Source organism: Mustela nivalis, assembly GCF_964662115.1.
Source record: "Mustela nivalis genome assembly, chromosome: 11".
NCBI lineage: Eukaryota > Metazoa > Chordata > Mammalia > Carnivora > Mustelidae > Mustela > Mustela nivalis.
In genome coordinates this window covers 19,407,873-19,433,835 of record NC_139030.1, presented here as the reverse complement: position 1 = coordinate 19,433,835, position 25,963 = coordinate 19,407,873, and the positions used below count along the sequence as shown (strand labels likewise).

General features: G+C 43.9%; 1 protein-coding gene across 5 annotated transcripts in view; it reads right to left on the bottom strand.

Annotated features, from left to right (window-relative positions):
• Positions 1–25,963, bottom strand: part of MGAT5 (alpha-1,6-mannosylglycoprotein 6-beta-N-acetylglucosaminyltransferase) — a 337,363-nt gene that overhangs the window by 125,391 nt on the left and 186,009 nt on the right. For all 5 annotated transcript variants that reach the window (XM_082689322.1, XM_082689323.1, XM_082689324.1 and 2 more), the window contains 3 exons: positions 17,909–17,985; positions 16,770–16,859; positions 1,132–1,203 (listed from right to left, as the gene is read on the bottom strand). In XM_082689322.1, the coding sequence (XP_082545448.1) occupies positions 1,132–1,203; positions 16,770–16,859; positions 17,909–17,985 (239 nt within the window). The remainder of the gene's footprint in view (positions 1–1,131; positions 1,204–16,769; positions 16,860–17,908; positions 17,986–25,963) is intronic.

Below are 25,963 nucleotides of genomic sequence, written 5' to 3'. Positions count from 1 at the left end.
CCATTTTCCTACTGTAGCTCAACAGAATTTAAAACCCAGGCCAGAATAATTTAAAAGCCAGGAAGAACACTTTTCTAATGTGGCTGAGTACAACCAGTGATCAGAATAACAGAAAAACAGCAGCATACCTATTTATTTTTCGTAACATCAAGAACATGCTAACTCCATCCCCCAACAGTCACATGCTTTGTTCTCAACACTCACCTGATCCCTCCTTAACCCAACCTTCTCCCAAGATTCCCACGGCCTACAGCATGGATCAGCACACTGTGGCCGGAGGAGTCAGATCCTCCACGTGCCTGTTTTGGTACAGAAAGTTCTGCAAAAACATGGCCATACCTGCTCATTTACATCCTGTCTATAGCTGCCCTCTGCGCTCAAGGTCAGAACTGAGCAGTTCCAACAGAGACCTTATGGCCTGGCCTGGGAAGATGAAAATATTCACTCTCTGGCCTTTTACAGAAAAGGGCTGCTGACCCTTGGTCTAAAGAATAAAGACACGAGCTTTTAGTGTGGCACAGAAAACCTTTCATGGTTCCTACTGATCCTTCCCATCTCATCTTCCACCAAAGCTCATCCGATACCCTACGGCCTTGCCCACTGGACTGTGCTCTACTCCCTGAAAACACCAAACTCTGGTACAGGCACCTTTCCCCCTGCACATCAGACACATCTTTCTCCTCTCCTTCATCTACTGTGAACTCACTCATCATTTGAAATTCAGCTCCAGTATCATCATCTCTTTGCAAACTCTCCTAACCCCTGCAGGCTGAGATCACTGCTTTCTCATTCATTCCCATTGGCCTATAGTTCAGCTTCTATGCGGGTGTGGTCACGACTTTCACCCATCACGCTCATGAGATCGCTGAGTGCGCCTCCATGTCTGGCACCAGGTCTCATTCCTCTCAGGAGCCTGTCACTCAGGACCCCCCCCACCCCCCACCCAGAGAATTGCTTGAGAAACAGATACTACTGGTGAACTGATTCGAGCCTCCAAATTTCCACAGGCTTGCCGAGAGAAGTTCTTCTGTTTACCGTGATTTCAGGTTATAGTGGGCCTGTCTAGCCAAATCCGAAGGTATCCCTTGGCATACAACCAAATCACAAGCCTAGTTTCCAAAAATCACTCACCAATGAATTATGATCAGCTTCTTCATAGGGATTTTTGGCTCTCCAAGGTAAATGAGGACACCAATTTTCAACCTGAAAAATACACAAGAGACACTAAGTCTGCTGGTTCATCTGTAAACCATATAATGTCCGTACTAAGCGCCAAGTACCATTCCCAGCACACAATACCACTACATTTAAGGGCTTGTTCCTGCTATTAGGCTTTCATGCTTTCAGTGAGCAGCATAGATGCAGGGAACCTCTCACAAGGAGGAACAACCATAGCAAAGGTCTCAAGGAGTCCACAGCTACACTTTCTAGCTGTCCTTCAAAGTACTTCTTGCTGCAGACTCCTTTATCCGGTAAGCCTCATGTGTCTACACCAGATGGAGAGCGGTGGGGGAGGCCTCCCAGCAAAAAGGTAAAAGACAGAGATTGCAGGAGAATGAGAAGGGAAGGACAGACATGCTCTGTTATCTGCTGCAGCATGTCTGGAAAGGAAACTGCATGGCGTTTGAGCTACAGAGCTCCCTCATTCATCTCAGAATTAGGAAAGCAGCTGATCGTTTAAGGCTAATTGATCAAGACTTTCCCTCATTTTCTGGCTGTTCACTTCACACCAGCTCATCTCAAGGAAGAAGATGGTAAAAACTATCAGAAAAGAGATAAAAGGAAAAAGGAGGAAAAAAAAAAAAAAAACCCTCAGCAATCTTGCAAGAGCCGCTCTAGAAGATAGATTGTTCTGTCAATGCACAGAAGTTTAAAGAGTTGAGGGGAAGGGCAAAACCGCCCAATTTTACAGGAATTCCTTCAAAAAGGTTACTGAACAAAATTAGGCAAAAAAAAAAAAATCACAGTTTCTAGTTTCTAGTAAAAGAAAGAAGAAAGCTGCAGTGACGAATATTGCTGGGCTCTTTGTTAAAACTGGCCATACAATGATGCCAAACTACCATATCCCCCGGGTACACATAGGTGAGGACATCATTAAAGGTGGCTGATGAATGATCACTGAAACTATCTTCTTCTGCATTGTTTCTCTGGCTAGCTGGGCCTACGATAATACACAGAGCATGTGGAAGGGGGACAGCCTTGGAGGGCCACGGCCGCCTCCGCCAGGGACACGGATTCCGTCGAGATGGTTTGCCCATCAGCTTGGGGTGCGTTTTCAAACACACACAGCAGTTTCCCTCATCTGGAAATTGCGCTTAATGCCAGGTAATTTTGACTATGACCAAAATAACTGTGTGATTTGCATAAAGTCATCCGCCTGTGCAAAATGATGGGAAAGCAATAAGTGGAGGGCAGCAAAGCTTGGGGGAGGGCAGAATCCCTAGATAGGAAAAGACCAATATTCTCTCTCTCTCTCTCTCATTTTTTTCTGGTGGAGTAAAATTAGACTTTACCATATTTGTGAATGACTTCAGAGACTCAAAAGGACTCCCCAGGAGGAAAGCTGAAATGGTTTCTACTCATAAAAAACGAAAATACTGACTTGTCTTGGATGGCTGTGCCTAATTACGAAGCCCTTGCAGCAGTATCACGGTGAGAAGCAATATCTGGGGCTCCACACATGTGAGAAATGAGGGAAAACCAGTGGAAAAGCAGCCTACAAGCAGATGAAGCCTCAGCTGGTCCCAGCAGCAGTGCAAACATCTGCACCTTGGAATCTCAGGCCAGCGTGAATTATCTACTTCCAATTAAATTCTTGCAAATGGGCTAAATAAAATGTTGCTGTAAGGCATATTTATAACATGAAGGCTTCCGATGGGCTAGAAACATTCTGAGACCTTCAACCCCACACAAAACAGATGAGGAGGAGCAAGCAGGGTACAGATCTGAAGTCAGCCTCACACTAAATTAAGTAACGACGTGTTCACAGCCACATGTCAGGATAAAGAATTTCCCCACAAATAGCCTAATCGGGAGAGATGAAACAAGACCGTGCATAAAGAAAGTCCATCAAACGGAGAGACATGAGCGAGATGAGATATTGACAAAAGTACATTCCCTCCTTGCTCTTCTGGCCTCAAAAGAACCTCCCAAAATTCACTCAGATGAAAATACTGTCCAAGGGGATCTTCTAAAATTGGACTTCCCTACAGAATACTCAGGACTTTAATTCCTCTTTGAAAGTGATCATTTAACTCAGTTCTTGTTACTCTAAATCACTGGATAATACTTTGCAAGGCTTCAAGGGCATTGCTGATCAAGAAAACAGAGTCAGTACATTTTAGCTTTTTAGCAAGAAATCTTCCTGTTATATATTCACTTATAATGGAGGAAAAAGCAATTATGAACATCTCTGACACTGAATGAAGATGGTGGTTTTTAAGGTTGCTGTTTTTGTACACAGTGACAGGATGACTGGCTAACAAAATAATTAAATTACACATAAACCAATTTCCCCATGGGAAGGGGGTGGGAAAACAAACCATTTTTTTTCCTGAAACCTCAGAGGATTACCAAGATTGGAAGAAAGCCAGTACTGGCAATAACTCCAAGTACTGAAACAAACAGCCCACAAATGAGCAACATTTTCCTAAATAAGAGTGTCATTAATAACACTCAGGGAAAGTCTTGCTTAAGGCTAGTAATTCAACTTCCTAATCCTTAATTTTGTTTTCTGCCTGATTTACCTAGGGCCATTTAATGAGTCCAACTGCCCCCCCCCCGCCCCACCCTGCAAAGCAAACCCCCAAGAAAGGTGGACCCTACAAGGAGCCCAGTGCCTTCCTGCTCTAGAAGGTCTTCTAGTTCAAATTATTCTTACCATGTCTTCTCTGCTTCTTAGAATGCTCATGGCCTACACTGGCCTTTTGCCTTCCTATGTCCATGCCTCTGGCCACAACTTTCCAACCGCGACCCTTGGCACTCTCCCTGGGACAGAATTTTGTATTTGCCCTGGGTGCAGGCACTATGGACCATCCCACTGTCCACATCCACCCCTGCCCAGCTCCTGGGGGTTGGGGGGCCCTGCCTCAAGACCTCTGCCAGGGAAAGAACTGGATAGTTTTCAAATAGTCTGCAAATCACCATAGTACATCTACACACTGAAAACCACCTGAGTTCATGGCAACACGCACGCAATAATCAACAGAGGAGCCAAACCATGACTCAGTTTTCCATTTGAAGGCAAAACTCCTTTCCCAGAACCCATCTTTTTAGCACACTATCCTCAGGCCACAAAGTGAAGAGGCAAGAAAAACAGAAAAAAACCCCAGCCAGGCTAGAACTTTGGAACATTACCACATGTTCCATGCAGAGAGACCTACAAATCACCTTTCTGGAATAAGGAGATATAAAATTAACCTTTAATATGCCTCCTCCCAATGATTTAAACTTCTTTGATCTGAGAAGGTTTTGCAGCTTAACCATGAGCACGTGAGTCCAAACAAAGTCCCAAAACAACTCATGTAGACCACACTTACTTCCAAGGTCTGTACAATGGACAATTCGTTATATTTCAGAAAAAAAAACAAACCACGGGTTGATACATATACAGCTCAAGTTAGCATTTAAAGAGGGCAAAGAAGTAATAAAATCATAGCAAAAACTAGTAGGAGGTTTAAAATCCATATGCACAAATTTATGTACGACTGGCATACCTTTGTAGTAACATTCTACTCTTCGGAAAGAATAATGATCGGGTACTGTCGTGGCCTCTTCTCTCATGATTAATGTGAGTGTTTGGCTCTAATGGATCACTAACATATAGAATTTCATGCTGTATTTTTCAGATAGTAAATGCAATCAAAACTCAATGAGAAAAATCTGTAAGAAAGGTGAGCTTATCTCCGGATGATGGTGTTACGGGTGCTTTTCATTTTCTTTTTTATGCTAATCTGCACATTATGATTTTTTACAACAAATGTTTATTAATAGAGTAATTTCTAAAAGAGTTAACTTACATAAGCATATAGTCACTTACTGAAGGCTTACAGTAAGTCAGGATCTCTGGGGGGAAAAAAATGAGCTTTTGAGCATTATATCATTTAATCCCCTGAAGAGCCAATCTGACATGGGTACCATCACCAGGGTCAAGGCTCCAAGGGGATGGGAACTTGCCAAGGTAAGCTCACCAGTGAGCTGCAGGGCTGGGGACAACTGGGGTCTATTGCTCCCCTGACCAGAACATGTCAGAGCCTCCCTTAAAGGCCAAGCTTAGTGAGGGACAGACAACTGCTGAGTAGGGAAAGCACACTGAATCTGGAATCAGCTAAAATGGACTCTGTGCTCAGCTCTATCAACAACTAGGCATATAAACTTAAACCACTTAGCTTTTAAGTTTTCTCATTTACCAAGTGAAGGCATTGGCTCAGCTAACCTTTTCCTTTCCCCCCCCCCCCATAAAGATTTAATTTATTTGGGGAGGGGGGATATGAATGAGCAACCATCATGGGGAGTAGCAGTTGTAGAGGGAGAAACAGACTCCCTGCTGAGTCGGGAGAGCAATGAGCTCAATCCCAGAACCCTGAGATCATGACGTGAGCTGAAGGCAAATGCTTAATCAGCTGAGCCACCCAGGCTCCCCTTAGATGACTCCCAACAACCCTGTTAAACTCTAAGATCTGAAAAAGATAATCCTCCATCATCCTATGCAGGCTAGTTGGTTATATATCAAAAAGATACAACTGACTATACATCTATTCATTTAATACACTGACTAGTCATACAAGTATAGATACATATACCTCCATACATGTATTTATCATACTGATGATAACTTTGAATGACATTACTCACGGAGGTATATGCTTAAAAAAAAAAAGGCCTTCTCTAACCCTGCTCTGTCTCCCACCCACTCCCCTTTCTCAAGTCTCAAAAAGCCAATGCAAAAGGTAAAAGATGTCTACCCATCACTGTGTGGTTCAGCTCTCTAGAATGGTCCTCTGCACCAAACACTTGAGCTGATAAATATTTCCGCCAAATTGTTTGTTAGGAAACGGCTGTGTATGGTGGGCAGGGTGAGGGAGACTAAGGATAAAAATAAAAGCTACACTGTACGAAGAGCCAAGCAGTAGGATAAGCACCTAAGACACATAACCTCACTTGGTCTTCAAACAAACCCCTGGGAAAGGCCACTTATCATGCCGGATGAGGACACAGCACAGGGAGGACCTACGGCTGAGGAATGACGGGCCATCTGTTCCCTTAATCACCACGTGATGCACACGGAAACCAGACCTTTGTGTCCCGTGGTCTCGCCAGCACAGTCCACTCTTCAGTGTTGGAGTATAATTGCCTAAAGCTTCTATAGAAAATCCTTCAAAACAAGTCTGCTCTGCTCCTACTGTGTGGCAGTGCTGTAAGGACAATGGAAGGAGTAAGAACTCCCTGCTGGCAACTTCTGCCCCCAACGTCTGTTCTATGCAGCAAGCATGATTGTTTTCAAGCCAAAACTGAACCACATCCTACGCTAACTCAAACCCTTTAGAGGTTTTCTCCCTGCACTTAGAATTAAGCCCCAAATTTATATCAAGATCCTACAGAATGGGACCTGAACCCTGGATGCCTCACTCACCCTGCCCTCCATACAAGACCCTCCTTCCAAGTCCAAACAGAACATCCTTACCTCACAAGGATGGCCTGATATGTATGTGTAGGGGGGTGTGTGTGTGAAGAAAGGACAGCAAGTTCAACTAGAAATTCAGATAAATAATCTTTTTTTTTTTTTTTTTTTTTTTTTTTAGTATAAGTATGTTCCATGCAGTGTTTTGTCATCTACTTATAGTTTAAAGAAACTGGCTACCAGAAATTCAAATATCATTGGGTACCCTGTATTTTACGTGGGAACCCTCCACCTCAGAGCTTTTACATTTGTTATTCTTTCTCCCTGAAATACTCTTCCTTCCAGAGGGTTCCCATGTGTGACTCCCTTACCACCACACTATGCTCTAACTTCTCCTCAGAGAAGCCTTCCCTGACCTACTTACCCAGCTGCTCTGTATCCTAACTCTACTTTTTTCCCCCTTGGAACAGGCAGCACTTGTGGAAATGATTCTGTGTCCCATGTGAAAGATATTCCTCAAGAACAGAAATTTCAATTTGGCTGCTCGGGGCTCTATCCTCCGCCCTGAGAACAGTGTCTGGCATACGGTAGGGACTTGGGTCATTACTGGAGTGGTAAATGAATGGTTCAAGGACATGACTTGAGCACTAAAGATATTCATGATGATCCTCTTTTCTACTTAGGTGGCCCTTACCCGCCATCATCATTTCATGAGAACCTTCGGACAACACACTGAGGTGGGCGAGGCAGGCTCTCCCTCCATCTCACTGAAGAGAAACCAGGTGGAAAGCTCTAGGCCACACAGGTAGCTGTATCCAGACACCTTATAGAGCCTCCCGTGTATTCCCTAATACTGTACATGACTGCCCACTACCAAGGCAGGCAGGAATATTATAACCAGAGAGTTCTGGGCCAAACGTGTGACAGAGAGAGCCAATGGCTGGTATAATCCAACACTGTTCTCTGGGGGCTAGGGAAGGGGCAGAACTTCAACAAAAGCTACAGTAAGTATTCCACATATCAAAACCAGTTGGGTGCTGATGGCAGGATGTCAGAGTTTTAAAAATCCATCCCAAATCACCACAGGGAAAGCAGTGTCAATCTTTTCTCTCAAAGGGGAGACAGCAAGTGAATTCCTCTGTAGCCAAGCACACAGGGATGCATGGAGATGCTTTCCTATAACCAGCTCTCCCTGGGCACACGTCCTGCTGAGCACACCACAGTGGCAATGCTGGCCCCACTGGGCTGCAACTATACTTCGATAGCCAAAGGCACCCAATTTATAGAGGTAGTCACATTCTAGACACAGGGGACAGAAAGCCTCTTCTGTGTTATTATGTAATTTTGCCTCAAGCATAGATGCAGGCAAATAATGCTCAAGTGACAACGAGAATAAAAGATGGGCAAGAAAGCTGTGCCTTCTAATATAATTGGCTCATTCCATTCTCTTAGTCCCTCCAATGTCTTATAGACCTAATATGAAAGAGCATTACATTAAATTGCGAATAAGCGCTTGAAATACCCCTGGCTTCAAACTTAACGTTTTAGCGGATTTTAATGTTATAAATTTCACAACATTTTTCTCAAGGTTAGAAAGGTGATAGCTGGGAGCAGTTACTCAGAACAAACAAACAAAAATCTATCACCTATTTTTTTTGAAGGGGATCTAAACAGGATATTTTATTAAATAAGTATGTATGCCAGACACCATTATATCTGTGAACAAAACAGAGAAAAATCTCCCTGGAGATTAGTTTTCTTGAACTTGTTTTTATTGTTGGATATTGATAGTCACCCCAGGACCTTTGCACTTATTGTTGCCATTGCCCATTAAATACCTCTGCCAGACATCTATACTTCTTACTCTCTTGCTTTCTTCAAATTCATGCTCCAATATCATCCTCTCATCTTCTCAGTAGGGCATTTCCCAACTACTTTATCTAAAACTGACACCATCATTCGTCATAAGTGCTTCTTAGTACCCTCTTCTGTTTTATTTTTCTCCATGGTGCTTAACACAATCTAAGAAATATACATTTTACTATTGTTTTTGTCTATCTCCCCCTACAAAACAAAACCTTAATGAGGAAAGCTCATCTTTCTGTTCATTGTTACATCCCCCAGCACTCAGCAAAACCCAAGAACAATGAAGGCTTCTGGCACCCAGATTGTGGTCTCTCACTGAGAGGAACTGGTAGTCCTCAGACAAATGGTCAATTCCACGTCTAGGGTAGAAACTGTGTCAGAGGAACCTGGAAGATTTTGTCAGACCAGATAGGTAAAAACCATTCGAAACTGTCCGGGTCATGTCGAAAGGATCCAGAAGACAACTGGCATTTTGAGAACTGGTAAGAAAATAATTGGAATAGTTTGAACGTAACAAATACGTTTCAATTGATGAGTTCATAATGATAAAACCAAGAAGCATACAAACAAACAAAGCACTGGTCACCAGTTGAAGACGCTAGGAAACCAACAGAGAAACAGGGTTCCTGTGAGTGGTCACTCATGGAAACAAAAGACAGACGAAGAGTCACTTCTCTTCATAAAAGTATTCATAAGGGGTTGGTTGGTTGGCTCAGTTGGTGGAGGGTGACTCTTGATCTCAGGGTCATGAGTTTGAGCCCAACAATGAGGGTAGAGATTAAAAAAAAATTAAAGAAAAAATAGTCTATTAAGAAGGGACCCCTCATGAATCAAAGAGCCCAGGCACAGGTCATCAACAGCTGCTAATATCATAAAAACAGAGACACTGGGCATTGTGTGCCTCCTGACAGAAGCAGACAATACAATGAAGAAGTTTTGCAAAAAAATACTAAGCCTGACGCTGATCAAGTCTCAGATCTAACCATCAATTTACAGGAAACCAACAGTAATACAAGGATCATCACCAGAATTCAGAGTGTAACAACCTATCTAAGGAAATGAGGATGTTCTTCCAAAAAAGACAAAACATAAAGGGAAGAACGAGATGGAAGGGAAACTAACATTAAGAAGAGACTTAAGAGGGGCGCCTGGGTGGCTCAGTGGATTAAGCCGCTGCCTTCGGCTCAGGTCATGATCTCAGTGTCCTGGGATCGAGCCCCGCATCGGGCTCTTTGCTCAGCGGGAGCCTGCTTCTCTCTCTCTCTCTGCCTGACTCTCTGCCTACTTGTGATTTCTCTCTCTGTCAAATAAATAAATAAAATCTTTAAAAAAAAAAAAAAAAGAAGAGACTTAAGAGACACCAACAATTTCAGTATATGATCTTTACTTGAAACCCAGTTCAAATAAATAAACTTTAATTTATAAGACTGCCTAGGAAAATGCGAATACTCATCAGGTATTTTATGATCTTAAGGAATTATGTTAATTTTAGATACAAGATGGTATTATCAGTTACACTGGGAGTAGGTACAGGATTTCAAGGAGCCTTAAAGATATATACGGAAACATTTGTGGATCCTAAGACCTTTGGAATTTACTTCAACACAATGGGTCAGGGGAGTAATTGAAAAGATCTTGGCCATGAACTGGCAATTGTTGAATCTCATCATGGGCCCATAACGAGTTTATTATACTCTTCTTTAACATAGGTCTAAAATTTTCCACATTAAAATGTTCAAAACATAAAAATGTTGCAGCTCTTTCACTGGCATGTAGTAGGAATTGTAAGAGACAGTATTTAAAAGTTTGCAAAACATAAGTTGGAGACGACTGCATGGAAGCCCTGTCTGCCACATGCATTTTTTTTTCCTTTTTTTTTTTTTTTTTAAAGATTTATTTATTTGACAGAGAGAAATCACAAGTAGACAGAGAGGCAGCCAGAGAGAGAGAGAGAGGGAAGCAAGCTCCCTGCTGAGCAGAAAGCTCGATGCGGGACCCGATCCCAGGACCCTGAGATCATGACCTGAGCTGAAGGCAGCGGCTTAATCCACTGAGCCACCCAGGCGCCCCCTTTTTTTTTTTTTGCCACATGCATTTCAAGGAGCCAAGAGGTGCCTTGCTGGTGTGGGGTTTGGCAAGTCCTGTCATTTGCCCTTCTCATGTGTGTTTAAGATTTTATTTACTTATCTAACAGGGACACAGGGAGAGAGGGAACAGAAGCAGGGGAGCAGGAGAGGGAGAAGCAGGCTTCCTGCTGAGCAGGGAGCCCAATGTGAGGCTCGATCCCAGGACCCTGAAATCATGGCCTGAGCCAAAGGCAGACACTTAACAACTGAGCCATCTAGGTGCCCCGCCCTTCTCATGTTTGTAAGGTGGCAGCCAGAACAAGAAGTATAAGTACGCATGATGTAGTATGTGAAACTCACAAATGGGAGAGGCCACCAAGAAGATAAACTTGGAGACAGGAGGGTCTGAGCGGATGGAACCAATAGATCAGTTAGTGGTACCAACACACTCAGGACTGTTTAAAAAAAATCCATTTCCTAGGAATGCATTAGAACTCAGGTAATAAAAGCAAGGAAAACACACCGATAAAAAAGCTACAAGGAAAGGCTGAACTCAAAAAGTAGCAAAACAGGATCATTAATCTCTGCTACCTACTTTACAGCCCCGAAATGATAATCTCACAGAAAAGGAATTCCCAATCTCAAATGGCTAGACCTTTCCAAAGTATGTGTTGGTATTCTCAGGCAACAGTCGAGGGATATTTTTAAAATACTCCTTGACCTGTCCCAAAATGTTAGTTATGTTTTTTTCATTCAGGTTTTCTCTTGCTACCGAAACAGTCAATTCTTCATTGCTGCCCACTCTGACAAATTAGTCTACGCAACACCATTTCCAAGTTATCTCTAGCAGCCAACACAGCCCATAAATCCAAATCATTGTACTGGTTATTAGGATTTCATTTCATGCTCGCATTCACAAACATTTAAGCTTTCAACCTTTGCTGTTGGGCATTAATCTTGGCATTAATCAAGGGATTAAGTACGCTGAATTTAAACTCAAGGTTAATAGCATGCTCAGCCAATATTAGTTTTACATATTGCCAAGGGAAAACAGAAAGAGGCAAAGACCTTTATGCCTGTTGTTCCTGAAATATAAGACACAGATGGATGAGGAAGGCAGGAAATTGCCTCCTTTGTTCCTTCATGAGGGTGTCTCACACACACGCACATAAGCACGCGCACTTGTATGTCCAGTCCAAATTGGTGTCTGAAGCAACAGCTTGTATATATCCTAAGTTCCGGCAATCGATTGCTGGGCAATTTGCTTATTTTCAAGCAATTATACGTGCAACGGCAGCAGAAGTGTTTAAAAAAAAAAAAAGCACAAACAAATGAAGAAGTCTAGAAGGGCACGGAGAGTTGCTCGAGTAATTGGGTAAAGAGATAAAAATGTGTGGGTGTTCGGTACGTCACCACCATCTACCAGTGTAATAGCAACAGGGGGAAAGAAATTTATTCTAAATTTCATAAAATCTGTTAGCGGGAAAAGGCTCTGCAGAGGGCCAAGTTAATATACCTGAAACAATGACAGAGTAATTACTTTATAGAGCCCTGTCTCTGTAACAGGAGTAGTTACATGGCTCGCAAAAACAGATCCAGAAAATAAACTGCCCGATGATCTGGAAATGCAAGGCTGCCTAATGAAACATTCATTTACTCCCACCACCTGGAAAGGCTGAGCACCTGGCTTGCATGAGTTACGTCCACATGAGAATCAGTGTTATTTCTCTTTTATTTTGGTGGGGGGGGGCATCAAAATTCTCAGTATTCAAAAACTGGCCATGAAGACTGATTAATGCAAACTAGCTAAATTAGAGCCATATTTCAAACACAATAGGTTTGGAGCCAGAACGGAATGCAAAGTTAAAGGTAATAAATCACTTACTTACCCCAGTTCTGTTTTTCTTTGACATGAAGGGGCAACAGTAATGCAAAGGAGACGGCCACGAATCACTTAGCCTCTCTGAGCTGTTCTGATTTGGCTGTTACTCAGAAGTGGGGGTGGAGGAGATAAATGAGATTGGGTATTTGAGGTGTCTGGCATACAGCGAGGCTCAATAATGTGTCATTCTTCTCCTTCTGTCTTCCGCTAACAAGGGCAGTGCCTGGACTCACACCATACGCAGTCCTGGGTCTAGCGTCAGATGCATCGCAAGCATCGCTGGGTATAACCTCAGGGGAAATACTGCTGGCTGCTTTTTCTGGGATTTACCAAGAAGGACGTGTGGACTACAAGATGGAGAGTGCACAGGCAGAAGTTCACAGACCTGTAATTCAGTGGAAATTGGCACACTGAGACAACCAAGAGGAAAAAAAAAGAAAGCTGAGCGCCATCTATCCCCTAGGACTGGGCGGAGTCTCACTGTCTGGATTCAACTGGTGACTGACCACAGTTACTTTGTGGCTTTTTTCATTTGTTTCTGTTTAAGTCCTGAGGTTAAACATTAATGGAAACCAGAACTGGCTCTTCCATGAGGATTAAGAAAAGAATAGAAGTGACCGGAACATCTGCTGATCAAGTAAACAAGTTGACCAGAGATGCCTCCCTTCATTGTTTTTGGGGTGGCAAGGGAAACCTGGCATAGGACAGGCAGTTCAATCAAACAACAAAAAGAGGAAGGTTTCAAGATGAAGCAAGAGGGAAAACAGAGCGAAACAAAAATCTAGACCAAAAACAGCACTATAAAGACACAGATGCTGTCCAGGATTTGGAAAATATAGCCCAGAATTGGCTTTATGACCACCTCCAGTCATTTCAAATTAACAAGGGCAGGGATACACTGCTGGTCCTTAGATCTAGCTCCCAGTTCCAATGCAAACACAAGCATCATATGCAGAGAAAAGAATCAAGGGGGAACAGCTAGTTGCATTCTACATCACCAGAAATCAAATATCTAAAAATAAATTAGTGTTAGTGGTTCTAATTGTAAACCAAAATCAAGTCTCTGTATCAAATGCCTCCCAAATGGTCCTCAAATAATGATAGCGTCAAAAACCACACAAGCATCAATTGGGTTTTCTGAGTGTTATCTATCTGCCCGGCTCTATTTTATGCACATTCCCACAGACACTCAGGAATCATCACAGCAGGATCCTTTAAAAACAAAGTTAAAACCATTATTTTATAAAGGAAGAACATGAGGTACCAAGAGGGTAAGTCACTTGTCCAGAAGTATAGTATTTGAAGAAAGTATCAAAGACAGTGTGAACTCAGCGATGAGGCGCTAAGGCTGTCTTTCCCATCCAAGAGGCCACAGGGGTGAGATTCTCCTCCAACTCGTACAGAGTACCGATTAAGATGCCACAATAAAATGCAATCTTTCTAAAGTTTTTATTTATTTATTTGAGACAGCACAAACAGGGAGAAGCAGAGGGAGAGGGAAAAGCAGACTCTGCTGACCAAGGAGCCTGATGCAGGACTCGATCCCAGGGCGCTGGGATCACGACCTGAATTGAGGGCAGACAGTTAGTTGACTGAGCCACCCAAGAGCCTCAAAATGCAATTATTCTTTTTTTTTTTTTTAAATGCCAGAGTATCAAAGTTTCAGATTTAAACTAAAAAAGAAGTTCCAAGTTCTGTCTGCAGAGAAACTCACTCCACCTTGCTCTGACTCTACTACCTACATCCATTCTTCCGCTTCCATTAGGCTCGTCCTGAGTGCACATCACGATGCCAAGAAACAGAGTTCTCACCAACTGCTGACATCTGATGCATGTAATAGATATTTGATAAGTGATCAGTGAACTGAATTCAGCTGAACAGAAAAAAACCCCAGATCATCTGCATGAGAAGAGAGAGGAAAAGTCAAAGAAAGTACCATTCCACACTTTGGAAGGAGGAAAAATAGGTCCGGGTTCTGAAATGAGACACGCCGGCTCCAGGGTCAAGAGCATATGATCCGTCATACCGTCCCCAGCCCCGGCTGCCCCACATTCCCCAGAGGCTGCCTGTTCTCATCTTAGCCACATCCTTCGTCCACTGCGAGTGCAGCTGGGTGGCAACTTCACAGGAAGAGAACTAGGTCAAAATAACCGTGGTCCCTTCCCATCTGGACCGTTCTCCCCACATTCCCAGCTCTGGCTTGGGAATGGAGGGAAGATGGAGGGAAGGCTGGAGTGGGATGTAATGCTCCACCTGGACCTCAGCAGTATGCCCAACATGAGAAGTCTCAGGAAGGCGTGAAATTAGTCCAGTCTGTCAATCAGGGAGCACAGTTGGACTCTGGCTGAATTCTATCAAATGGAAAGGGGAAGGAAACTTTTGAAAATTAAACTGAAGGAGGAACCTTTTCCTTGGGGCAGGAAAGGTGCTTCTAATTGACTTCTCACTGGAGTGCCGGTTCACCCAGGGCCCCAGGCCTCATTTTTCTGGAGAAGGAAACGAGAAGGTGGGCCACAGCCTACCCCAGCCCAAAACACACTCAAATAAATGCGAAAGAATTAATTTGCCAGCAGCATGCTAATGAGGAGCTTCGCATACCCAACCCACAGTGCTTTTAATTTCCAAGAGATAATTTAACTATCATTAGCGCTGAGGCCTCTTCATGATGGCTGCGGGGTGGTCATGGTGCAACCATATTTCAAAAAAAAAAAAAGTCTGAGTGGCTCTCAGAAGGGAAAGAGATATAAAGATAAAGGAAAGGGACAAACCCCACAGAATTCAAGGCCACGTGCCCTGTGGTGATACTGGTTTGGCCTCCATCCCCCAAAGCTGTCCCCTGTCCCCTTGTGACACAGACGGGAGGCGCCTGAGGCTCACATGAAAAATTACAGCAGAAGTATGTCATTAGCCTCAAAATGGAGGCATTCTCTTTCCTGCGTTATAGCACCAGGGAGCTGTTATTAACTACTGGTCAAATAGCAGCAGCACACCACAGTAGACAGCCTCTGAAATTAGCCAGCACCCACTTCACAAGCCCCTAGGGCTGCCTTTGTCCATCAAGGGTGGAGGGGAAGCCAGCTTCTCACTCCCTACTCAGTTCTTCCCCATACAGTCTTAACTCTGCCCCAACCCTTCCATTTTCTTCAAGGTGAAACAGAAATCATCAAAGCGTATTACAAGCAAATCCATGTGGCCTATGCAACACCGTGCTTAAAAAAAGCTGCTATTTGAATTTAAGGGTAGAAATGAAAATAAAACTCAGCTAAAAAGGTTTTTAAGAAAAGCTAAAAATAGCTCAGCTTCTAAGCAAATACCTACTTCAGCCAATAAGCCCAAGAAAAAGATGCTCAACGTCACTGATTATTATGAAAAGGCAAACCAAACTGCAGGGAGATACCACTGCACACCTGTTAGTGTGGCTAGTCTGACCAAACAGAAAACAACAAGTGTTGGCAAGGATATGGACAAACTAGAACCCTCATGCACTGCTGGGAGGAAGGGAAAATGAAGCCATTGCTGTGGAGAAGACTGTGGTTCCTCAAAAAAATAGGAACAGAATTGCCGTATGATTCAGCCACTCCATTTCTGGATATGCACATGAAGGAAGAGAAAGCAGAGTCTCAAAGGGTTGTGTGCACACCCATGTTCACAGCCACATTATTCACAATAGTTCCAAGGCGGAAGTATCCATCAATGGATAGATGGATAAGCAAAAAGATGGATAAGCAAAAGGTGGTATAGTAACACAATGGAATATTACTCAGCCTTGAAAAGGAAGGGAATGCTGACAGGCTATAAACATGAATGGAACTTGAGTATATCGAGTTAACTGAAATAAGACAGTCATAAAAAGGAAAGTACTATGTAAATTATACAAATAGTGAGAAGAGTCAAAATCAGTGAGACAGATTAGAATGGTTGTGTTCAAGGGCTGGAGGTAGAGGGCAGTAGGGAGTCACTGTTTAATGGGTAAAGTGTCAGGTTTGCAAGATGAATTATCAGGAGATGGATGCTGGTGATGGTTGTACCACAGTATGAATGTACTTAATTCCTCCTAAATGGTCAAGATGGAAAACTTTATGTTTACTAGATTTTATTAGATTTTTTTTTTTTTTTAAATCAGGGAAAGAAAATGTAAATAACTACATCAGCTTGTTGTTTCCCTCAAGGAAGAAAGAATTATCCTATTTAGGAGCCGGGGAAAATAATGAAGAAAGGAGCCACAGGTCCACCACCTAAAAACAATACACATTTCTCGACTTTTCGAATTCCAGGCTCAGCTGCAAACCTGACTAACCACGCCTTTCCACACCCCAGAGCCAGAGAAGCGACTCACCTCACTGAGGTAAATAAAAAAAGAGCAGGTGGACCCATCCACTCCATAATCTGCGTAGCAGGGATCCGAGCGCCACATATCTTTCATCCACTGAAACGACAAGAGCCAGGTAAGGACAACCATGAGCCGCCTGTTACTGTCTCCGCAGACAGAGAAGGCAAGGCTTTGAAGGGCAAGGAGCACTGAGTGGCTCAGACTTGGGCCTGAGGATCAGAGTCACTGAGCTGAGGTCGAGACAACAGATGCCCAGTTCCCAGATGGTCCATAGGGAGACATTGGCTTGAACTGAGCCTTAGCAGAGGTGCTCAGGATAGAGGAAGGCTGCAAGACATACAGGGCAGTAAAGCCCAGGACAGCCAGTGGCCAGGGGACGTTTATCAAAAACAGATGCCTGAGGGAACCGTTGTGTCAAAACCCTTCTCCCTAGAGAGCTGTAGTTTCATGAGTTCCAGTACCAGGCCTGGAACAGAGAGTGTGAATGCAGGCGTGCGAGGTGTGCATGGCACGCAGGAGTCCTGAACAGGAACCGTGCCGATGCTTCCGGGCTGTGGTCTCACCATCCTAAGTATATATTAGAACTGAGACTTTTCTTTGAAAACTGCTGAGCAGGGGAGTGGTCTCCCTCAGGCAGGCCATATAAAAAGGGATTTTTAAAAAAAATGTGAAGAGTGAAAGAGTGTCCAAGCATCTCTGGTTACTCAGCTGCAAATGCTAATGTGACATTTAAATCACAATCTGGAGACCTCATGGCTGGGGCCTGGGTACTAGGGGTGAGGGAGGCTGGACCCCACATAATGGCAGCCCCTTGTCAAAGGCCCTTGAAGGATCACCTGCTGGAGGCAGGCAATGCCAGGGGAAGGCGCTTCAAAGACACAGCAGGGGCCCGAAGTGGCCCAGGCTCTTTCAGTCTCACCAGTTAGAGGCATTGTTGACTAACCCCATGGAGTTGGCATAAGCAGACAAGGGTTGTCATGGCCACAGTCCCAAAATGGTAGGATTGAGGTACCCTTGAAATGAGCTCCTTAAAGAGCTTGCTTGCCATTTGGGTTACTGGGGAGTTACAGAGAGGGGAGAGAAAGGAAGAGGCTATCGGTGCAGACTGACGATGGGGGGATGAACAGATGTTACTTCTGCCTTACCTTGATTTTCCCCTCGCAGTGGGGGTAGCCATCCATAGGAGGCAATACACATTTTTCTTGAGCTCCATTAATGATATCTGTAAGACAAAAGAAAACAAAGGATACCATAAAGTTCATGAAACACAAACCTAACACCCTTGCAAGTAAGAGGTAGGGAAAGAAACAGAAAAAGGGAGTCTATACTGAGAGCCAGGCTCTGACCCGTGGAAACCCTCCAGAGGACCACGGCTCCAGTTGGTCTGCAGCAAGGACCCACCCGCCATGCGGCCTCGCTTGGAAGGATGAGCTACACCAACCGCAGTGCTTGCTGGAAAATCTGCAACTGGAACAGAATGCAAATGGAGACCAGGCAACAGAGCCATGAGACGGGGAGAGACCACGAGGACCGGCAGGGCCATGCTACGCTACGCAGACAAACTGAGGTCAGGGGCAGCTTCAGGACATGTGCTTGAGCGGCCGGCTAAAGACAGGCAGACAAAACTGGTGTACAGAGAAGTACAGAAGGCCGCCGACACATCTGTGAGGGACAACTCTTTATGGACCTGGTTCTTAAATTTCTGCAGAGGTCTCCTTACTGCTTCACATATTTCCTCACAGGTCAACCCCCCTTCTAGGAGTCAGCTCAAATGGATTCCTATTCCTTTTGACGACAGAGTCAAAACTAAAAAGAAACCTAAAAAGCTTACTCGTTTAGTGGTAGCCAACGGCCAGATCCGTAAACCACTGAGCAGCAGTGTAAACACATTATGTGAGGGCGGACCAAGGGAAGGACACCCACCCCAGTCTCTAGGCTCAAAGAAGGCTTTCTGGATCTAGTGACATCTCAGCTAAGATGACAAGATGAAGCAAGAGTGCATCAGGTGAAAAGGCCAGGGAGACATGGTGTGCAAGGACCTGGGGAGGCTCCAAATGCAGGGACACGCTCCGAGTGGAATTTGGAAATGGGAGGTACTGAGTGGTCAGACTGGAGATCAGGCAGGGCCCAAACCGGAAAGGCCTCAGGCAACTGCCCTGACGAATACTTCAATCTTTGAGCAAAGGATACAGGAGAAGACCAAATGCTTTTAAGAAGGGAATGGTTAAGATCAGACTGAGGTTTAGGAATCCTCATTTCAGCTGGAAACTGGGACAACTCTAAACCTACATGCTTCTCTTCGGGGACCAACAATATTTTCCAGACATGCTTGGAAAATGTCACCATTACTTACTGCCAACAATTTTCTATACAAAGTGCTAATGAGAAATTAGATCCCAAACCACAGTATCATTCGACAGCGGTATTCAAACGAGGTTGGTAGCTGCTGGGGCTAAAACAAAAGCTGTACCTGTCCTTGAAAATTAGTTCTTTTGACAGTCTGAAACACAGATTCTTCACCTCTTGATTCAGCGTTTTCATGAACATTCTACCTGCTACTCGGATAACTAGAGCATATAATCAATATCCTCCTCATCATGGTCATTTAGTAGTTAGCACAGAAGATACTTAGCTTGTCAGAGCCTCTGTTTCTCTGTCTGTAAAACTGAAATAAGTGCATCTCTGTTTCATCTCGGTCTTAGTCAGTAAGTTAATATTTGTAGAAAGTCTAGTCTAGCACTCTCCTGACAGCAGACTCCCACCGCAGACCATAGTAGGTGCTTAAAAAGTTGGCATTTGCTATGTAATTCCACACAACGTACATTCAGTATATCTAGGAAAGCAGTATTTCAAAAGCACAGATCTTCTGGAAATGCATTCTCCGTGGCTTTGAAATGAATGCAGGCAGGAGGTGGCAGATCTCCCTAGAGCTCCCCCCTTCTCTCTCTCACTTGTAAGGGGACAGAGAACTCCAGAACCCACTAACAGATGCCTCCCCAAAGAACAGAGATGCCTTTCAAGGACTGCTGATCCTATATTTGTTTCAGATTTTGCTTGGCAAATTTACCAAGCAAATAAGCAGCACAGGTTCCAAGAAAGTAAGCAGAGTCTGAAACAGCTGTGGGTTGGGGTAACAGGACATTTAAGGGGATGCTTAGGGAGACATGCCCCCTTCCTCTCCACACTCTAAGCACCATTCTAGTTCCAGACATTCAGAGCCGGAAATTACGGAAACTAGAGACTACAGAGTTGGAGGTCGGGTGGCGGGGACTGCAGAGAAATCCCCGGCTGGTAAAATAAACTAGTAAGTCCAGGGAGGCCTGCCATCAAAGCCTGGCCGCTGACGGTGTGGGTCCTTTTCAAAAAGACTTTCAAGGAATAACAATATGTTATGCCAAGAGTTGGCAACCCTTTTCTGTGAAGGACCAGATAGTAAATATTTGAGGCTTGGCAAGCCACATGGTGTCTGCCCCAGCTACACCACTCTGGATCGTGGCAGGAAAGCAACCACAGACAATAGGGGAATGAAAAGATGTGGCTGGGTTCCAATAAAACTTCACTTACAGAAACAGACACAGACCCCTACATTTGCTATGCTAAGAGAGTCTCGAAATAAGGATCCTCGTTTTTGTGAAGACTGCTGAAATGACTTTCTGGAGGACACCTATGGGCATTCCGTAGCCCTATCCCTATCCTTCATCCACCTGGTTAACACCCTTCCCTTAAAGATCTAGTTCAAGATTCACCTCTGTAAGAAACAGGCCGAGCCCTTCCTTTCCAGGCCACACCAGAATTTAGGATTTAGTGCTTCCTTTCTGCTCAAATCTCTCCCACGACCATGAGCAGTCCTGTTCTCTCCTGCACATGGCCCATCACCCTTTCCAGGATGAGGTCACTGTCCCCGCCCCATCACCAGGCATGCCGTAGGTGCTGGCTGACTTAATAAACACACACGTTCTGCCTGCTCCATCTCTCCAACCGACTCTTCGGCTCAGGGAGAACTCGACTGAGCACAGGGACCTGTGCTAGACCCGGGTGTTTCTTCCTCTTCCATCTGGCAGCTTGTCAGCTAATCCAACAGGGTTCTCTCTGCCATTCCATTAATTTATGACCAATTTTCTCTCCATTTAGTTACACAGTGATGAGTCTGAATAAACAATGAGGCCCAGAAGTGGAGTTAAATGGCTTACGGCTCTGGCATAGGAGGGATCTGTGAAAAGGGAAAAAAGGAAGTGCCAGCCTTCCCATGAAGGGAGGAGCTGCTCCCTGAATCTGACCACCAGTAACCTGACTGCCAGTAAACTGAGCGTGACCCTCCACCACCTTCCACCTCCTGAGGCATTTCAGCTCATCTTGGAGGACAGCTCCCTGTTTTGTTTTCATCACAATGAAGAAAACTCAGTAAATAATGTCTTTATTAGAAGACTTTGCTACCTAGAGAAGAGCCTCCAATTTAAGGTGGGTTAAAAAACAAACATTTGGGCCCAAAAAGATTAATGTTACTGCTTTTCAGGGGAGACTTAACTTACTGTATATTAAGGCTCTTCAAAAGAAGACAGGATTCTTTTTGCCATAATGTTACTAGAATCTTCTCCCTGCCCTTCACCCGATTCTCCCTTTTTTTGTTTTTGTAATGGTCAAAGGGCAAGGGGGAAAAGATGCTGACATCAGCAAAGACACTCAGCACCTCGTGCTGCTCAGGACTCAGTTTTGTCCTTTACCCTCCCCAAACTGGCCCAAGCTGTGTTTCACCAAAAACTTCACCTCTGCACCGATTCTACGGCATTGTCAACCAGGTATTACAAAGAGGGCAGACTGCCTCGGTGTGCAAATCCTGTGATTTTATAAGTCCCCTGGACCCACACAGTACAGCAGGGGCTCCAGTATCGGCGTTAATCGAAGAAGACACTTTTCTTATGATCGGATGCTTATGACTCAGGAAGGACACGTGTGCACGAGGAACAGAAGTGACAGAGAAGCTCATGAACACACAGTGCGGGTGTTCCTGCCAAGTGTGCAGTCAAGTTCTCCATGTGGAGATCGTCCCCATGTTGACAGAGGGGCAGTGGCGGTCTCTCTTCTTTTTTTAAAAAAATTTTATTCATTTATGTGTGTGTGAGAGAGAGAGAGAGAGAAAGCAGGGGAGGGGTGAAGGAGAAGCAGACTTCTCGCTGAGCGGGGAGCCCGATGCAGTCTCGATCCCAGAACCCGGAGATCATGGCCTGAGCTGAAGGTAGACGCTCAACTGACTGAGCCACCCAGGCGCCCCCCACACACAGAGGAGTTTTTACTCACCCTTCCCCCACCTCTGAGGAAGGAAGGAAATAGCAGGGCGGGTAGAGAGGGCAGAAGCCAGTGGTACAGACGGGTTCAGAGACAATGAGAACAAAAATAAGTGGAACAGGAAACAAAGGTGGGTGATAACTTCCCCTGAGATATTACCTGCCTTTCTACAGGGTGGACACGTAATGATGATCACATTTTATATTAACCGTACCCACCAGAAAAGGAAGGCAGTTACCTCATCTTATAGCTTGGGAAGGAGAAACTTTAAAATCCTCAGCATCCACCTCCAAACTCAGCCCACGGTCTCCAAGAATGTGCTGCCTGCCGTGTGCTGAAATGTCAAGGCTGGATCCTTGCGACAAGACACAGTCTGTGTCCTCACAGAGTGCACTGCGGAGGGGTGAAGGGACCTGACACAATAGAGCCAGACACAAGCTGAGACAGGCTGAGGTCCCCCACCGTACCCCCCAGAAGGCAGGATGGCGCTCTCTGGGCTGGGGCCTAGCACCCAACATGGCACCTGCCCCAACACCGGCTCCAGAGTCTTCTTTTTAATGAATGGAATGAACAAATGTAACAAAGGGGTGAAAAGCTCAAGTTCCAAAGAAGGGGAGTGGGGAGAAAGTGCCACAGAAGAAAGTGACTCACTAAGAACCACTGTGCCAAGAATTACAAGTTCTGGAACAACAGAACTCGGGGATTTACATCCAACACAAGGAAAAATGGCAGGAACATGCGGCAGGGAAAGAAGAGTCATTTCTGATGCAGGGAGTAGCTGTGGTCTACCCCACGTGAGTTACTGGTGTTCATACCTTACTGGCATTTCAAAAGACAGGCTTACTCTGGAAAACAGTATGGAGGCTCCTCAAAGTATTGAAAATAGAGCTCCCCTATGACCCAGCAATCACACTGCTGGGTATTTACCTCAAAGATACAAATGTAGTGACTCAAAGGGGCACGTGGGCCTGAATGTTTATAGTGGCAATGTCCACAACAGCCAAACAATGGGAAGAACCTAGATGTCCATCAACAGATGAATGGATCAAGAAGATGTGGTATACATATACATGTATATATATGTATACACACACACACACACACCACATCTTCTTGACCCATTCATATATATATATATAATGGAATATTATGCAGCAATCAAAAACTGAAATCTTGCCATTTGCAACGACATGGATGGAACTAGAGGGGATTAGGCTGAGCGAAATAAGTCCACTAGAGAAAGACAATTATCATATGATTTCACTGATATGAGGAATTTAAGAAACAAAACAGAGGATCATAGGGAAGGGGGAAATAAAACAAGATGAAATCAGAGAGGGTGACAAACCATAAAATACTCTTAAGCACAGGAAACAAACTGAGGGCTGCTGGATGGGGAGGGAGGTTTGGGGATGGGGTAACTGGGTGATAGGCATTAAGGAGGGCATGTGATGTAATGAGAACTGGGTGTTATATAAGCCTGATGCATCACTGAATTCTACTTCTGAAATTAATACTTTGCTATATGTTTATTAATGGAATTTAAATAAAAAACAAAATACAAAAAATAAAATACAAAAAAGATAATAAAAAGACAGGCTTATTGTTTTGTGAGAACTGATCTGAAAGTGTTATAAGAGACCCGTCCTGATGCATTTTCAGTCAAACACAAGATCCACTGGGTACCATACAAAGACACCTTCATCTTTTAGCTTCCCACTTCACATGTACACAGAGAGGATGTCCTGTGTGTCTTTAAGAACGTTATCAACTATTAACTACGTAGCCTCAGGAAACACCTATACTATTTAAAGTTAATGCTAACTACTACTTACTGCTGAACAAAAGAGATCTAGAAATTTATTTATTTATGTTTTTGTAATTTTTAAAAAATTTAATTCAGGATAACAGTATTCATTATTTTTTCACCACACCCAGTGCTCCATGCAACCTGTGCCCTCTATAATATCCACCACCTGGTACCCCAACCTCCCACCCACTCCGACTTCAAATCCCTCAGATTGTTTTTCAGAGTCCATAGTCTCTCATGATTCACCTCCCCTTCCAGTTTCTCCCAAATTCCTTCTCCTAACTCCCCATGTCCTCCATGCTATTTGTTATGCTCCATAAATAAGTGAAACCATATGATAATTGACTCTCTCTGCTTGACTTATTTCACTCAGCATAATCTCTTCCAGTCCTGTCCATGTTGCTACAAAAGTTGGGTATTCATCCTTTCTGATGGAGGCATAATACTCCATAGTGTATATGGACTACATTTTCCTTATTCATTCGTCCGTTGAAGGGCATATCTTGGTTCTTTCCACAGTTTGGTGACCGTGGCCATTGCTGCTATAAACATTGGGGTACAGATGGCCCTTCTTTTCACTACATCTGTATCTTTGGGGTAAATACCCACGAGTGCAATTGCAGGGTCATAGGGAAGTTCTATTTTTAATTTCTTAAGGAATCTCCACACTGTTCTCCAAAGAGGCTGCACCAACTTGCATTACCACCAACAGTGTAAGAGGGTTCCCCTTTCTCCACATCCTCTCCAACACATGTTGTTTCCTGTCTTGCTAATTTTGACCATTCTAACTGGTGTAAGGTGATATCTTAATGTGGTTTTAATTGGAATCTCCCTGAAGGCTAGTGATGATGAAGATTTTTTTCATGTGTCTGATAGCCATATGTATGTCTTCATTGGAGAAGTGTCTGTTCATACATTTTTTTTTAAGATTTTATTTATTAATTTGACAGAGAGAAATCACAAGTAGACGGAGAGGCAGGCAGAGAGAGAGAGAGAGAGATAGGGAAGCAGGCTCCCCCCTGAGCAGAGAGCCCGACGCGGGACTTGATCCCAGGACCCTGAGATCATGACCCGAGCCGAAGGCAGCGGCTTGACCCACTGAGCCACCCAGGCGCCCTGTTCATACATTTTTTGATATGCTTGTCTGTTTTGTGTGTGTTGAGTTTGAGAAGTTCATTATAGATCCTGGATATCAACCTTTTGTCTGTACTGTCATTTGCAAATATCTTCTCCCATTCCATGGGTTGCCTCTTTGTTTTCTTGACTGTTTCCTTTGCTGTGCAGAAGCTTTTGATTTTGATGAAGTCCCAAAAGTTTATTTTCGCTTTAGTTTCCTTTGCCTTTGGAGACATATCTTGAAGGAAGTTGCTGTGGCTGCTATCGAAGAGATTACTGCCTATGTTCTCCTCTAGGATTCTGATGGATTCCTGTCTCACGTTGAAGTCTTTTATCCATTTTGAGTTTATCTTTGTGTACGGTGTAAGAGAATGGTCAAGTTTCATTCTTCTACACATAGCTGTCCAGTTTTCCCAGCACCATTTATTGAAGAGACTGTCTTTTATCCACTGTATATTTTTTCCTGTTTTGTCAAAGATTAATTGACCATAGAGTTGAGGGTCCATATCTGGGCTCTCTACTCTGTTCCACTGGTCTATGTGTCTGTTTTAATGCCAGTATCATGCTGTCTTGGTGATCACAGCTTTGTAATAAAGCTAGAACTCACACAGCAATTCAGCAATGTGGCAGGATACAAAGTCAATGTACAGAAATCAGTGGCTTTCTTATACACTAACAATGAAAATACAGAAAGGGAAATTAGAGAATAGATTCCATTTACTATAGCACCAAGAACCATAAGATACCTGGGAATAAACCTAACCAAAGAAGTAAAGGATCTGTACTCGAGGAACTACAGAACACTCATGAAAGAAATTGAAGACACAAAAAGATGGAAGACCATTCCATGCTCTTGGATCGGAAGAATAAACATTGTTTAAATGTCTATCCTGCCTAGAGCAATCTATACTTTTAATGCCATTCCAATCAAAATTCCATCGGTATTCTTCAAAGAGCTGGAGCAAATAATCCTAAAATGTGTATGGAATCA